The sequence below is a fragment of the Tursiops truncatus genome, chromosome 8 (assembly GCF_011762595.2).
Source record: "Tursiops truncatus isolate mTurTru1 chromosome 8, mTurTru1.mat.Y, whole genome shotgun sequence".
NCBI lineage: Eukaryota > Metazoa > Chordata > Mammalia > Artiodactyla > Delphinidae > Tursiops > Tursiops truncatus.
In genome coordinates, this window is record NC_047041.1 from 24480492 (window position 1) to 24497459 (window position 16968).

At 42.2% G+C, this 16968-nt stretch overlaps 1 protein-coding gene across 4 annotated transcripts in view; it reads right to left on the reverse strand.

The window, feature by feature from the left end:
- CUL5 (cullin 5) overlaps positions 1-4609 on the reverse strand; it is a 129172-nt gene extending 124563 nt beyond the window's left edge. Inside the window, exon 1 of one of the 4 annotated variants that reach the window (XM_073808254.1) lies at positions 4178-4584. In XM_073808254.1, coding sequence (XP_073664355.1) covers positions 4178-4201 — 24 coding nt within the window. In that variant the 5' untranslated portion in view covers positions 4202-4584. Of the gene's footprint in view, positions 1-4177 lie in introns of all 4 variants that reach the window. The other 3 variants (XM_073808255.1, XM_073808256.1, XM_004317105.4) reach the window with 3 other exon arrangements.
- Between the last annotated feature and the right edge of the window lie 12359 nt (positions 4610-16968).

Below are 16968 nucleotides of genomic sequence, written 5' to 3' on the forward strand. Positions count from 1 at the left end.
TTTTGGTCTAGTCCTCAGATCAGAGTTAAGAGATAAAAATAGTGAAATCATGGGAGTTAAGACTGACCCAGAAAAAAAAAAGTACAAAGACAGAAAAAGGATGAAGATTAAATCCTGAGAAATAATTATACTGGGGAGGAGAGGTGAAAAACACATGAGATTTGAGAGATAGGAAACCAAGTAGAGAATGGCATAAAACCAAAAGGGAAGCATTAAGTAGCAAGCAAGCAACAACATCAGAATAGAGGATGAATGTATCCAGGGAGAATCTCCTTTGGCAATCAGGAGGTTGCTAGTGATCCTGAGACTGACAGTTTTAATATAATTGGGTGGGGGTACGGGGAGAGCCAAGTCATAATAAATTAAGGAAAAAGGTGAAGAATTATAAAAGAAGCAATTGGGGGCTGCTTTTCTAAGAACTATGACAGTGAATGGAAAGAGAGAAAAGGGCAGAGGTTTGAAGCCAAAGCAGAGTACAGGTTAAGTTTATATGAGGGGGATAGGTGAACTTTCTTATCCTCATAAAAGTGAGAATAAAGGAGACTGAAACAAAATAACAGGAGACATGCTGCTAAGTCCTGGGGGGAAAAAGAAGGCTGAACAAGAACAAGTGGAAGCAGGCAATGTAACAGGTGCCTTGGAAAAGAGGAGAATATAGGGGAAACTAGAAAAGGTTGTGGTATTATTGACCAAGAAAGTTAAGGGCATTCAAACAGCTGGATAAAGTAATGTGCTAAGAATTAAACAGGGTTAGGTTTAACAAAATAAGATTTCAACAACAGCTATTTGGAATAGGATAATCACTTGGAAATGAAGAAAATGTGCACTGAAGGCCTAGGTGGTAACGGCAAAAGTAAAGGAACAAGGAGAATTATATGTTAAAACAGCAAACTTAAAGTAGTAATATTGAAAGGTTTGGGGAGATATAAACCCCCAAGCAACTGATAACTGTATATGTAAAATTGTACAACACAAATATTTGTATATCCAAAAGATTTCCAAAACCCAGCAATAGCCCACTTACGTTAGTAAATATAATTATTATTACAATCAAATTCCAATATGAAATAAGTAGGTGGTTTTTATCGCATTGTGTTCTGACTTTCAAGTTTCACAGCAAAGTTCTGAACCTTGTTATCTTTCATAAACTTATTAGCTATCCCTTCGAACTCTTCATCCACAAATTCAATAAACTTAACTCCAACCAGGTTACTGGTACACAGGAAGAGGACATATTTTTTCAGCAGGACACTAAAGGCCTCCCTTCAGGGTTGATGATTTATTACTCATCATTCTTCAGGTACAGCTGTTTACCTGATAATCAAATTCAAACTGTATTCTCATCTAGCCCACATCCCTCCATTTTGACCATAAGACATGATAATTCTGTCAAATATGCTCTGATGAAATCTAACCGCGCAATGTCTAAGGCATTTGTCTAATGAACTAACCTATTAATCCTGTCAAAAAAGGAAATGAGGCTAAGTTGGCCACTCCCCAGCCAGCTCTATCTCTATTCAAGGTACTACCAGACTTGAATTTATTTATTTATTTAAATTGAAGTACAGTTGATTTACAATGTGTTCATTTCTACTGTACAGCAGTGATTCACTTTTATATATATATATATATATATATATATATATATATATATATATATATACACACAGACACAGACACAGACACATACACACACACACATTCTTTTTCATATTCTTTTCCATTATGGTTTATCATAGGATATTGAATAGTTTCCTGTGCTATATAGTAGCACCTTGCTGTTTATCCATTCTCTATATACTAGTTTGCATCTGCTAACCCCAAACTCCCACTCCATTCCTCTCACACACCCTCCTCCAGACTTGAATTTAAATGATCCTATGAATTCTGTTAGGATCTTACTGCATTTCTCCAAGAAGACAAACTTCCCCACTTTTTAATTAACTACTTCTAAATGTATAAACACAAGGCAATTCCCCTCCAGCCTCCCACCCCCGCAATGAGGAGAGAAAAAAGAAATACAAAAGGTTTTCTGGCCACCTTGAATACATAAACTTTTGGTGATACAGATAAAAGAATCAAATGTCTACTTATAATATCCATTTTATTATGTTAGTCGTACATATTTAAAATCACATACTATATAAAATATTTAGAAATTCTTTTTCCCCCTTTTTAACACTTCATTAAATAATTTTGCTGAAAATTTTCCAGTGTATCTTTGGCATCTCTTCATGTTCACTAAAGAGACTGAGTCTTTTACCAGTTTGTCAAAGCGTTATCACTTTCCTTTCATTTATAAAAGTTATTTGAGTTACAGAACTGCTTGAATTACGATCTTTTTAACCTAAGTCCTAAGTGCCGATTTCTAGACATTCAGGCAGTTTTTTCATTCTATAGGTAGGTGTGTGCTATAGATGTCGATTCACAATCTCTACTAGGTAACCACTTACTAGTATTGACTGAAGTAGCTTCAGACTTATATCTCCTCCAAACAATCCTTTGTAAGGCTTTGTATGGAGTAGAATAAAGTGACTCACTCTTTTCTGAGAGAGAAATCTGGGAGGAAAAAAGACCTTGCTTTATATCCAGGTAATCAACAAGTCAAAAATTCACAAAGAATAAGGAATTCAATTACTTCTTAAACACATTTCAATTAATAACATACACTACTGCTTATGTAAATACACAGATGCATTAACAGGAGTCTTTCTGAATTAACAAGTTAAAGTTTTCTTTCTGAATTAACACATTAGAGCTTTGCTATACTGTTATAAAAGAAGAGTAGAGAGTGGGTTACTCAATTCCCATGAATTTGTTTTCTTAGAGAAGCAGCAGAAATAGTAACTCTAGCAATTTATGTTTATTGGGTGCTAATTAAGTTCCAGTCACTGTTTTAAGATTTTACATATATTAACTCAATCTTCACAATGCTCCTATGAAATAGGTGCTATTGATAATGCCACTGTATTGATGAAGAAGCTCAGGCACGGAGAGGTTTAGAAACTTGCCCAAAGTCATACAGCTTCTAAGTGGCAGAAATTCAGTCAAGTTCTAGGTCCTTCCCCTTTTAAAAGATATATTGCCTCTTAAATTAGTAAAATTAGGTCTACATTTTAGGAGACAGTCCCATGTATTAAACAGTTAACAGTGTAGCTAACAGTGTAGTAGTCTAAAGAAGATATGAGTGAGGTTACAGTAAATTTTAATATATTTTCTGTTCTATTATTTTCTATTATCAATCCACACTGTCTGAAGGCCTAATGATGGGTTTGAGGGAGGAGTAGTTCATCCTTTGTGTTTGTGTTCCCTGAGCTAATCACTACCCCCATTTCAGTCAATACTTTTAAGGCAAAAGGTTCCTATTACAAAGACAGCATAGCAGAAACTAGTGCCATGTCTTCCTTCTTCTCCTCCAAACTTTTTAACTGATGGTAGAGAATCTGCCTCTCTGGGCCTACATCTCCCTTGCTATCCCAAATACATAAAACTAAATTTAACCGTTTTCTTTGATAAGGCAACTATCCTAACCCATAAAACGATGGTAGTGCTTCCACAGTAATCATCTGGTTGTGTGCTGTAATGGGGTTGAGGAACAGTTTCCTAAGGAAAAAAGGGTAAAATATGAACTTAAGAAAGGGAGGATAGGAGGGAAGGAGTAGCATGCAGATAAGGGAGGGAGTGAGGTGACAGGCACTGCTGTCTGACTTGTAGTTTCATGCAGGCAGAATGAGAACAGAAATTGAGGAGGTGGGGGTCCAGTCATTAAAACCTGTTATGGAACATTTTCTTGGATTTTCCTTCTTTGCGCCTTAGGCTCTCGCTTCAGAAGAAACTGAGACGCCAAGAATACTAACTGCCCTATCTTTCAGGACCCGGCACCACCCTTCTTCTGCGGCCCCAGGCCAGAGCTGGTCCCTTGAAAGCACTGCTCCCCTCCAGCCCTCGGCAGGGCCTTTCACACACCGGTCAACCGGCAAGAGGGACAACCAGAGCCTCTCCACCCCAAGGCCGGACACCCGCGTTCCGGTCCTCGGCGGCAGCCTCCCTGGCTTCCCTTCCGGTAGGCAACCCCTGAACACTCCCACATTTTGCCGCTGAACCTGGGCCGAGCCATTCTCTAAGAGCTGAACCCAGCGCCCCCAGGGTAAAAACCAAGCAGGACTGAGGGTCTTACCTTTAACAGATTAGACGTCGCCATGTTCCTTCAACTTAGACTCTCGCGAGAGGGCGCGAGATTTCGTGGCGCTCCTTGCCAGGCCACAACTGCAGGCCGGAGTTTCCACCTGGGCTGACAGGGCCACCGGCCCGCAATGGAGATGTGGGGGGAGCCGGGGCGGCGTGCCAACAGCGGTGACCTAGTCCCAGGCACCTGGAGCTTCCTCACTTTTCCCCCCTACATGGTCACCGGAGCCTCCCCAGACGAAAGAGCTCATGCAAACGCTCAGGAAGATAGCAACGGCGAATGGTGAGAAGGTAACGGGAGCCGACCTGAATTGGAAGAGGCAGCATCGACTTCGCGAGCCCCCCCACTCCTTCGGATTACCCTTTGTGGTTGCACCCGCAGAGGCCACCGGCAACGAACTTAGCCCGGCTTGGGCCCTGCAGCTCTGGTTCGGTGGCCGAGTCACGTGATGCGGCGGGCGGGGCCGCGCTAGGGAGCGAGCGTGGGAGCCTGAAAGCCTCGTGGGCCGGGAGGCTGCGGAGAGTGCGAAAGCACGCCCTCTGCTGGCGGGACTAGACGTATTCCCTCATCCCCCGCCTCGGGGGATTCCCGAATGAAATGCTTGTACTAGCTGTCTTCAAGAAGAAAGGGCACATAGAAGGCACCCACTAAATATTTGTTTGCATGAATGAATGAATGCATGCACGAAAGTGTTAACTATTAATATTTCTACTCAAGAGTGCCTGGCAGTGAAATAATCTATAAGAGGTTATTCAGGTAATGAATATAAATCTTGGATTACCTGAAGGCACATTATCCTAGAATATCCTAAGCCATAAACCCCTAAGCTTTATCCCTTCAGACCTCAAACCACTAGGAGAAGAAAGAGAATATACTCTCTATATAGAACCTATATAGATATAGAATATATCTAGTATTATACACGTTTCCAAACTGTGTTCATTGACACATAATATATTAGAAATAAGTAAGAGAAGTACAGAGATAAATAAGAGCTATAGGGTAAAATAAAGCAGGCAAAAGTAATGACGTTTGCAGTGTTTTTTTTTTTTTTTTTTTTTTTTGGCTGCATTGGGTCTTCGTTGCTGCGCGCGGTCTTTCTCTAGTTGCGGCGAGCAGGGACTACTTTTCATTGTGGTGCGCGGGTTTCTCATTGCAGTGGCTCCTCTTGTTGCAGAGCACGCGCTCTAGGCACGTGGGCTTCAGTAGTTGTGGCCCGAGGGCTCTAGAGCACAGGCTCAGTAGTTGTGGCACATGGGCTTAGTTGCTCCAAGGCATGTGGGATCTTCCCGGACCAGGGATCAAACCATGTCCGTTGCAATGGCAGGCGGATTCTTAACCACCGCACCACTAGGGAAGTCCCTAGTTTGCAGTTTTAAATAGAGGGATCCAAGTAGGTCTCACTGAGAAGATGGCATTTGAGCAAAAAGACTTGAAAGAGATAAGGGAGAAGACCAGGACATATGCAGGAGAAGAGCATTCCAAATAGGGGGAAACACAGGTGGCAAGTTGCCCAGAGTGTCAGAGGAACAGTAAGAAGTTTGGTATGTTCAGAGCAGAGAGTAAGAAGAGCATAAGGGCTTATAGGGCCTCGTGGACCACAGTAAAGACAGGCTTTTATTCTGAGTGAGATGGGCAATCATTGCAGGCTTCTCATTGCAGGCTTGTGAAGAGGGAGTGGTATGATCAAACTCCCATTCCAACATGATCATTCTGACTACTGTGTAGTGAATAGAAGGAGAAGGGTAATTTAGAAAACTTTTGTACTATCTCATTAAATCAGCACAATCATGCCACCTAGTTACCCCACATTTTACAGTGATTATATTAGAGAGTAATCTAGGCATGATTAAACAATGACTACGTGGTAGAACAAGGATTCAGAGCCACTAGGCCTGTAATGTCCTGCCAGATTGTCAACATAGGGATGACTCTTAGAGGTCATCTTTGTTCTACAGATGGGAAAATGGAGGCTTCTCTCTGGTCAAGGTCACAGCTGGGTCAGAGAAAAGGCCTAGTCCGGAATAAACTTTATATAATTATGGTTCCCTTTTCCAGTGAAACTGGGTTGTCTTCAACCCTAGTCCAACTCTACTGCTTAATTTAAAGTGTAAGTTGATTGAATTATAACCAACTTTATGTACCATAAAAAAAAAGTTAGGTGACAAACTGTGCTATAACAATTGAATTAATTCATAAATTAATGACCCTGCTTAAAGAATCCAATTAAGTATTTAATACTTGTTTGAGTACCTATTATGTACTAGGCACTGGAAATATAGGATTAAATGAGACAGACAAGACCTCTGCCCTCTTGGAGTTTATAGTCTAATAAGGGAGCTAGATATTAAGCATAGTTATACAAACCAAATGTTGCTTAATTGGAGTTGTGGTAAATACTGCAAGGGTAAAATACAATGTGCAGTTCAGAGCATATGGTTTGGAGGGGGCTACTATCCTATGACAGTACTATTCCTATGATCACGCTCTGAACTTATGACTACTTTTGATAACAGTTTCAAATATCCCACTGTCTAACAAGACATTTCTTTCTCCCAATTCGCTTGTTCTTGAAACACCACGGCTACAAAAGTCTAATCTCAAATGAGTTCTTCTTTCCATTTACCCCACCACTTCCTTGTTACCTATCATCCCCTCCTGTCTTCACTTTCTTCCTCATCCAGTTTAGACTCTATAAACCATCATTATTAAAATGTTTAAATATTTTAAATGCTTAAATATTTAATTTATTTAAAGATAGAGAACAGAAGCACATAATATAAAATTCAGAAGGTGCTAAAAGGAATACAGTTAAAAGTAAGCCTCCTTCCTCTTCCTGGGGTAATTTAATGTTCTGTGTTGTGGTAGGTATTTGGGTTACTCAAGTGTATGCGTTTGTCAGAACTCAGCCAGTGTACCCTTAAGATTTTTGCATCTCATTCAAAAGAAAAAAGAGTAAACAAAATTTGAGTTTAGTTAATGATATTCATGCTGAAGAATTTAGGGATAACTTATGTTTACTATTTGCTTTGAAATGTATCCAAAAAAGATGGATTTTTTAAAATATTTAATTATTTTATTTATTTGGCTGAGCCGGGTCTTAGTTGCAGCACGCAGGATCTTTAGTTGTGGCATGCAGGCTAGAGCTTTAGTTGTGGCACGCAGGATCTTTAGATGCGGCATGCAGGCTAGTTCCCTGACCAGGGATTGAACCTGAGCCCCCTGCATTGGGAGTGCGGAGTCTTAACGGCTGGACCACCTGGGAGGTCCTAATAAGATGGATTGATGGTTGCATAGAAAGGGGACAAAGCAAGTGTAGCAAAAATGTTAATGACAGAATCTGGGGGTGGGTTTACTAGTGTTCTCTATGTAAAATCTTTCAGCTTGTCTATATGTTTGAAATTTTTCATAATGAAGTGTTGTAGGAAATTTATTTTAATAGGCCCCCTTCCTCCACAGTCCCTCAGGCATCCATTCTCCCTTACTCAGAGACAACCACAATTATAATAAATTTCTTGTGAATTAAAACATTAAAAAAAAAACAGGGCTTCCCTGGTGGCGCAGTGGTTGAGAGTCCGCCTGCCGATGCAGGGGACACGGGTTCGTGCCCCGGTCTGGGAAGATCCCACATGCCGCGGAGCGGCTGGGCCCGTGAGCCATGGCTGCTGAGCCTGCGCGTCCGGAGCCTGTGCTCCGCAACGGGAGAGACCATAGCAGTGAGAGGCCCGCGTACCGGTAAAACAAACAAAAAAACATACTCTTTAACATCTTTTTTTCCCCACTCAGCTGTAATGATATAAATCTCTGAAAAATATGTTTGTGCTTATTTTTTCACACTTCATTATAGAAATCCAAACAAGACTAGCAGACCCTAAAGCACCTGTTGCTTCCAGGATGTTTGGGATTGTTACTTCCAAAATAGGCTCTTGAAGTCCATTTTTGACACAATAGCTATAAAGTCAAAGCTTTTCATTTGTAAGAAGCAAAAACAAAGCTTTGTGCATATAAAGGTAGTATGTAAAGTTTAATCAATAAACAAAGAACTGGTGAAAAACTAGATGGGGCATCAAGGGTTTTCAAGATTTTGGAGTGGGAGAGGGAGGAAGATGGCTAGTGGGGCTTCCTAGACCTTTGGGTACTACATGGAGAAAAAGAAGAGTTCACCTCGAAAGACTGTACCATTGCCTGGCACCAGGAAGACCCACAAATCCAGCCCTAAACCCAACCCTAAGCCTAACTGTAACTGGAATTGAACTGTATCCCTATATCAATTTCTATCCTTATTCCTAATCCAGAAGATCCTACTTTGCTGTGACAGAGGATGCCACACCTTGCCAGTGATGACGGGTGTATTACTTGCCTTTCTTGGGAGAGGATATCTTAGAGGCAGCTGCCTTCTCCATATTGCATAAAAGCAATCACCTTAAGTCTGCTCAGCCCATGGGACTATATTTGGATGACTTCCTCTTCCATGGCCCCAAACACTCCTAAGCTCCACTTCCATCTCCAGAAAGTGGGACCCTGGACAAGATGGGTGACTGGGGGATGGGGAGATAAGGAAGTGAAATCCCCACTAGCAACTTATGAAACTGAAGAAAACCATCCTAAGCTTTCCACCCATAGGACAAGGTCAGGATACACACGTTATGTAATCACTTTCTTGAAAATATCTACAACAACCTAGCCCCTTTTCCTCTGTTGTACATTAAGTAATAAAATCACAACCTTTAATAAACCCTCTCAGTCTTCTTCATGCCTACACCCAAGTAGCTGAACACTGCTGGACAAAAGCCCAAAACCAGGTTGAGTGGTTTCTCTTTAAACTCAAACTCAGACCTCAAATGGGAACTTAACACTACCCAACAATCCTGTCCTATTTTTCTCTGTTGGGCTTGCTCTTCCATTGCATTCCCTTGTACACTTGTTTCATTTCATAACCTCTTACTCCCCTTCCTCCTCCATAGTGGATTACCTCCATCCATACTTCATTGCAAAAATAAATGGCATCTTTCCTTTCTTCTCCCATGAAATCTTCAGACTTCTGTCCTTCCATCTTTTAATCCCTTTCTCTTACTATATTATTGGCCAGGCCCCTCCTCTAGCCCAGTACTTCTACTTATATTCTGGATCCCATCTCAAGAACTAGCCATCACCCACCTCTTTTGTATCATCAGTTTTTTTACCCTCTCTCCTATTTTATTCCCATCAGCATAAAAAACATGTTCAGAAGCATCTTTCATCTTAAAAGAAAAGAATCCTTCCTTTAATTTCCTCATCAGTTTTAATGGTCACTGCCCTGATTTTAATTCTCCACATCTTTCAGTGCACTTCTCCACTTTCCCTTTCCTGAAAGGCTCTCCTCTCTTGGCCTCCATGACACCGAACTCTCCTGTTTCCCACATCATGGTTATATCTCTCTCATATTGTGCCCTTCTCCTCTACTTAACGTTTATGGTTATAGTTCCTTGGAGCTCTATCTTAGACCCTCTTTTCTCTATATACAATTTCTCCTTTAGTGATCATACCAAGTCCCATAGTGTTAAATATCACCTATAATGTTGAGAACTTTCAAATATATATTTCCAGCCTTGGACCTCTCTCCCAGATTCCTGACTCATATATCCAACTACCTGCTTGCCATCTCTATTTGGGATCTCACAAATATCTCAAGTATAACATACTGACAGTGTTGACTTTACATGAGCCCTGTGCTCCTAGAAAACAGTGACAGGTAATCCCCCTTACCAAACTTTGTTTTCCAGAAACAGCTTACTACAAAGAAAGACCCTTCTCCATATGACTTAGATTGTCCATTCTTTCTCATGACTCCCTGAAGAGTCACTCACAAGTGACTCTATCATTTACCTGTGATAAGGCCAGACACAGACCCTCCAAATTCACATTCTTGGTCTCATAAATGATTAGCTGAACTAATCTTTAGACATAGAGATTCCCTGATTATAAAAACAACCCCAACAGTAAAACTGTTACAGAACCAAACTTGGGTCTGCTCACCTGCAGCAGTAAAACCAATCTACTAGGTTGTGATGAAGAAATCACAGCATTTATTTCAGGGCACCAAGCAAGGAGTTAGGGACAGCTAGTGCTCAAAAAGCCCGAACTCCTGGATGAGTTTCAGCAAAGCATTTTAAAGGCAAGGTGAGGGAGGGGTGTCCCAGGGTAAGTGATCAGCTCAGGCACAATTCTCTGATTGGTTGATGGTAACAGGGTGGTGTCACAAGGGTTAATATTATCGATCGGTAGCCGGCAGTAGGCCTGGGGGCTACATGCTCATGTCGTCAAGTAGTTAACTTTTTCCATTTGGTGAGGGTTTTAGCATCTGTAAAACAACTCTGGAAATGTACATCAGATACTATTATCTAGACACTTCAGAGAAGAGCTAAAGCAGAGGATATGGGGGAGGGGTCTGTTCTGGGAAGGCCTCATAGGGTTCTGTTCAGTTACAAAATCACCCTGTAACAGGGAAGAGCCAATTTTGACTCCATGTTGGATCTGTTCTTTGACTTTAACCTTTGCTTTTAGTTGCTTTTGTTATTATAATCATACATAATGGCCTGCCTCAGGGAACCCTGCCCCTCTGCTTGAATGTTAAACCGAAGTGCCTTTGTTCAGGGAAGTATCCTGACCCTGTCCACCTGTGGATGGCTGCAAGAAAGAAGAAATTAACACATCCCCTCCCCGAGGCTGTCCATTCTAAGAGATATTTGCAAGAGTTATGGCCTTTTTACTTTAGTTCCCCACCTCCTCCCCCTCTCTGTTCTATAAAAGAAACTGGCATCCAAGCCCCAATAAGATGGTTTTTTAGAGACATTACTCTGCCATCTTCTCGGTCTTCCAACTTTCTGAATAAAATCTTATTCTTTGCCTCAACACCTCGTCTCCTGATTTATTGGCCTGTCGTGCTGCAAGCAGAGCAAGCTTGGACTCAGTAACATTTTTACCTTCGACAATATGCAAAACATAACTTCCGATCTTCTCTCTCCTTTAACAGCCATTTCCATGCCTTTTGCTCGTCCAAAAGAGTTTCTCTCTCACCTCCCCAAGGCGTCCTCATCTCAGTTTAAACAACCACCCTCCACCAAGTTGTTCAGGCCCAAAACCTTGGCATCATCATTCCTCCTTTTCCCTATCCCCTACAACCAATGCATCAGCAAATCCTCTTGATTCTGTTTCCAAAACATAATTTGAATCTGTCCATTTTCACTCTATAACCACTGCCATCACCTTATTACAAGCCAGGATAACTTAAACAGATCCCTAAATACGCTTCTCTAATTCATTCTCTATGTAGTAGATGTGGATCGGAGCAGAGGGAAGAATTAGTGACCATCTGATATGTTGTAAGGCTACCAAATTATACTTAATTTGGGGTACTAAAAGATTATTCTTTCCAATAATTACTTTATTATTTTAAAATAAAATTCTATATATTCCTTGTGAGAAAAATGTTTATCTCCATTATCCTGCCTCCTTTGTAAATCGTATGAATCAGTTAGCACTTTGCTAATTTCCTTTTTTTTTTTAATCATTATTGAATCTCATTTTTATTCAGCAGAGAAAAGAAGTTCACAAATATCTTTTTGGGGTGTCTAAAGTACTGGACAATCCTTTCGATCAGTGAGGAGTTAGTTTTAAGTTTCAGAGAAAGGATAATTCACAACATTGTTGAAATTTTTTTTCTTCCAGTTTTATTGAGATATAATTGACATACAGCATTGTATAAGTTTAAGGTGTACAGCATAATGATTTGACTTACATACACCATGAAATGATTATCACAGTAAGTTTAGTGAACATCCATCATCTCACATAGATACAAAATTAAAGAAATAGAAAACAAATGTTTTTCTTGTGATGAGAACTCAGGATTTACTCTCAACACCTTTCATATACAACATACAGCAGGGTTAATTATATTTATCATGTTGTACTTTACATCCCTAGAACTTATTCATCTATTAACTGGAAGTTTGTGCCTTTCGACCACCTTCATCCAATTCCCACTACCCTAACACCTTGCCTCTGGTAAACACAAATCTGATATATTTTTCTTATTTATTTATCTATTTTTGGCTGCATTGGGTCTTCATTGCTGCATAGCTTGCAGTGAACGGGGGCTGCTCTTCAGTGTGGTACGCGGGCTTCTCACTGCAGTGGCTTCTCTTGTTGTGGAACATGGGCTCTAGGCATGCGGGCTTCAGTAGTTGTGGCATGTGGGCTCAGTAGTTGTGGCTCGTGGGCTCAGTAGTTGTGGCACACATCACCAGGGAAGTCCCTGGTATATTTTTATATGAGTTATGTTAGTCCCTATTGCACAATTTGGTATTTCTATACATTTTTAAACGATCCCCTCAATAAGTTTATATGTCCCAATAAGAAGATATTACATAGTTATTTACTATATCCCCCACACTGTACATAGCAATATGTGATTATTTTAAGTTGCTTCTCTCTTAAGTTCAGATGCATTTTAACAATATTGCATTTTTCACTCCCCACTCCACCCTGCCCACCATTTATTGTTTTTGACATCATATTTTACATCTTTTGGTTTTGTGTATCCCTTAACTACTTATTGTAGGTATAGATAATTTTACTACTTTGGTCTTTTAATCTTCCCACTAGCTTTATACACGGCTGATGTACTACCTTTACTATATATTTGCCTTTACCAATGAGACTTTTCCTTTTATAATTTTTATACTTTTTTTTTTTTTTTTGGCCACATCACACCGCATGTGGGATCTTAGTTCCCTGACCAGGGATCGAACCTGAGTCTCCTGCATTGGAAACGCAGAGTCCTAACCATTGGACTGCCAGGGAAGCCCATCCTTTTGTAATTTTTGGCTGCATTGTGTCTTCATTGCTACACACGGGCTTTCTCTAGTTGTGGCGAGCACGGGCTACTCTTTGTTGCGGTGTGCAGGCTTCTCATTGTGATGCCTTCTCTTGTTGCAGAGCAAGGGCTCTGGGCATGTGGGCTTCAGAAGTTGTGGCACGCGGGCTCAGTAGCTGTGGCTCATGGGCTCTAGAGTGCAGGCTCAGTAGTTGTGGCACGCTTAGTTGCATGTGAGATCTTCCTGGACCAGGGCTCAAACCTGTGTCCCCTGCATTGGTAGGTGGATTCTTAACCACTGCAACACCAGGGAAGTCCCTTTTCATAATTTTTATGTTTCTATTTGTAGCCTTTTCTTTTTTGCTGAGAGAACTCTAGCATTTCGTTTGAAGCTGGTTTGATGGTGCTGAATACTTTTAGCTTTTGCTTGTCTGTAAAACTTTTGATCTCTCTGTCAAATCTGAATGAAAGCATTGCCAGGTAGAGTATTCTTGGTTGTAGGTTTTTCCCTTTCATCACTTTAAGTATATTGTGCCACTCCGTTATGGCCTGCAGAGTTTCTGCTGAAAAGAGAGCTGATAGCCTTATGGGAGTTCCCTTGAAGGTAACTTGTTGCTTTTCCCTTGCTGCTTTTAATTTTCTCTTTACCTTTAATTTTTGCCACTTTAATTACAATGTGTCTTGTGGTCCTCTTTTGGTTGATCCTGTTTGAAACTCTTTATGCTACCTGGACCTGGATATCTGTTTCCTTCCCCAGATTAGGGAAGATTTTAGCTCTGAAATCTTCAAATATGCTCTCTGTCCCTGTTCTCTCTTTCTTTTCTCCTTCTAGGACCCCTATAATGTGAATGTAAGTACACTTGATGTTCTCTCAGAGGTCTTTTAAACTGTCCTCATTTCTTTTTTATTCTTTTGTCTGTTCAGCATCAGTGATTTCCACTACCTCTGTCTTCAGCTCACTGATCCGTTCCTCTGTGTTATTTAATCTACTGGCTGCTACAGCCAGCTATATGATTTTTTTTTGAATTTTATTTAATTTACTTTTTTATACAGCAGGTTCTTATTAGTTATCTCTTTTATACATATTAGTGTATATATGTCAATCCCAATCTCCCAGTTCATCCCACCACCACCACCCCCCTGCCACTTCCCCCCTTAGTGTCATACGTTTGTTCTCTACATCTGTATCTCTATTTCCGCCCTGCAAACTGGTTCATCTGTACCATTTTTCTAGGTCCCACACATATGCATTAATATACGATATTTGTTTTTCTCTTTCTGACTTACTTCACTCTGTATGACAGTCTCTAGATGCATCCACGTCTCTACAAATGACCCAATTTCATTCCTTTTTATGGCTGAGAGATATTCCATTGTATATATGTACCACATCTTTATCCATTTGTCTGTCAATGGGCATTTAGGTTGCTTCCATGACCTGGCTATTGTAAATAGTGCTGCAATGAACATTGGGGTGCATGTGTCTTTTTGAATTATGGTTTTCTCAGGGTATATGCCCAGTAGTGGGATTGCTGGACCATATGGTAATTCTATTTTTAATTTTTTAAGGAACCTCCATACTGTTCTCCATAGTGGCTGTATCAATTTTCATTCCCACCAACAGTGCAAGAGGGTTCCCTTTTCTCCACACCCTCTCCAGCATTTGTTGTTTGTAGATTTTCTGATGATGCCCATTCTAACCGGTGTGAGGTGATACCTCATTGTAGTTTTGATTTGCATTTCTCTAATAATTGGTGATGTTGAGCAGCTTTTCATGTGCATCTTGGCCATCTGTATGTCTTCACTTGTATGATTTTTAAAAATTGAATGAGGACTTACCTGGTGGCACAGTGGTTAAGAATCCACCTGCCAACGCAGGGGACATGGGTACAATCCCTGGTCTGGGAAGATCCCACATACTGGGGAGCAACTAAGCCCGTGCACCGCAACTACTGAGCCTGCACTCTACAGCCCGCGAGCCACAACTACTGAGCCGAGTGCCACAGCTACTGAAACCCATGTGCCTAGAGCCTGTGCTCTGCAACAAGAGAAGCCACTGCAATGAGAAGCCCACGCACTGCAACGAAGAGTAGCCCCTGCTCACCGCAAGTAGAGAAAGCCCATGTGCAGCAACGAAGACCCAATGTGGCCAAAAATAAATAAATAAATTTATAAATAAAAATAAAAATTGAATGAAAAACATTAAAATACTTTCAAAGTTGGGAAAATATTCAAAATATAGTGTAAAGGAATAAAAACTACTGAAGATTAAAAAACAAACAAACAAACAAAACTTCTAACTTCTCATTCTGTTCATCCATTCCTCTCCTGAGTTACAATCATTTCCTTGAACTCTCTATAGGGTAGGTTGCCTATCTCTACTTCACAATTCTTCTGGGCTTTTTTCCTGTTTCTTTGTTTGGAAGATATTCCTCTGTTGCCTCAATTTGCCTATTTGTTGGGTTTTGTTTGTTTGTTTTTGCAGTACTTGGGCCTCTCACTGTTGTGGCCTCTCCCGTTGTGGAGCACAGGCTCCGACGTGCAGGCTCAGCGGCCATGGCTCATGGGCCCAGCCACTCCGCGGCATGTGGGATCTTCCCGGACCGGGGCACGAACCCATGTCCCCTGCATCGGCAGGCGGACTCTCAACCACTGTGCCACCAGGGAAGCCCCCTATTCGTTGTTTTTATTTCTAGTAGGTTGGTTACATTTCCCTACCTTAGAGAAGTGGCCTTTGAGTCCTTGGAGATGTCCTATGGTTCCAGCAATGCACTCTCTCTGGTTACCAGAGCTATATACTATAGGGGTGCCTCATATTTGGGCTCCATGGGTCCTTCTGTTGTGGTGGGCTGGCTACTGTGGGCAGTCTGGTAATTATGGCTGGCCCTGATCCAGTTGGTTGCCAGGTCCTGCTTTGTACAGAGCCTGCTGGTCACTGGTTGGAGGGCCCGAGTCACAAGGCTGCTGGCTAAGGGGACTTGAGGGGCCCAAGGGCTACAGCTGGCCCAGTGGTGTGCAGAGCTGGTTTCTGGAGTGGGCGGTAGTTGGGTAGGGGTCCAGAATCTAGTGTCGGCCTGCTGATAGATGTGGCAAGTTCCTGACTGGCTGCAGGGTCCAAGGTGCCCCAAAGCTGGTTCTTGGCAGGTTTTGGTGAGTGTGGCTGCATCCTGGGGCAGCTGGCTGAGGGGGCCAAAGTATGTTAGAGCTGCTACTGGCCTGCTGGTAGGTGGAGCCAGGTTCCCGGGTATCTGCCTGCAGGGCCTTGGGAGTCCTGGACCTGGTGGTGGCCTGCTGGTGGGCAAGGCTGGACCCCAAGTGATTCTGGGACTGTTGTCTGCCCACTGATGAGTGAGGTCAAGTCCTGGGGCTAGTGCTGGTCTACTGGTGGGTGGAGCTGGGACCTGAGGTCTCTGGCTGTAGGACCCTGGCATCCTGGATTTGGTGTTTTGGTAGATGGTGGATGGGACCAGGGTCCAGGGACTCCTGTGGCTGGTGTCTACCTACTGGTGCATGAGGCTGGTCCTGGGGCTAGTGCTGGCCCACTGGCAGTTGGATCTGGGCCCAGGGTCTCTGGCTGCATGGCCTGAGGGACCCCACTGCTAGTGCCAGTGCCCTGGTGTGTGGGGCCAGGTCCTGAGCCTTCTGGTGGACAGGGCTGGTCTGAGGTGGCTGTGGTCTCAGGGGGTCTTAAGGTAGTAGTCCTGTTGGTAGGTGAAGCTGTGTTACTGCCCAGCTAGTTGCTTGGCCTGAGGCATCCCAGTACTGGTGCTGACACACTGGTGGGTTGGGTCAGGTCTCAGTGCTAATAAGCTCCAGGGAGGATTCCTAAATCGCCCTTGCCAGCACCGGTGTTCTTGTGGTAGAATGAGCTCCCCAAAATTGGCTGCCACCAGTGTCTGTGGCCCCAGGTTGAGCTCTAGTTGCC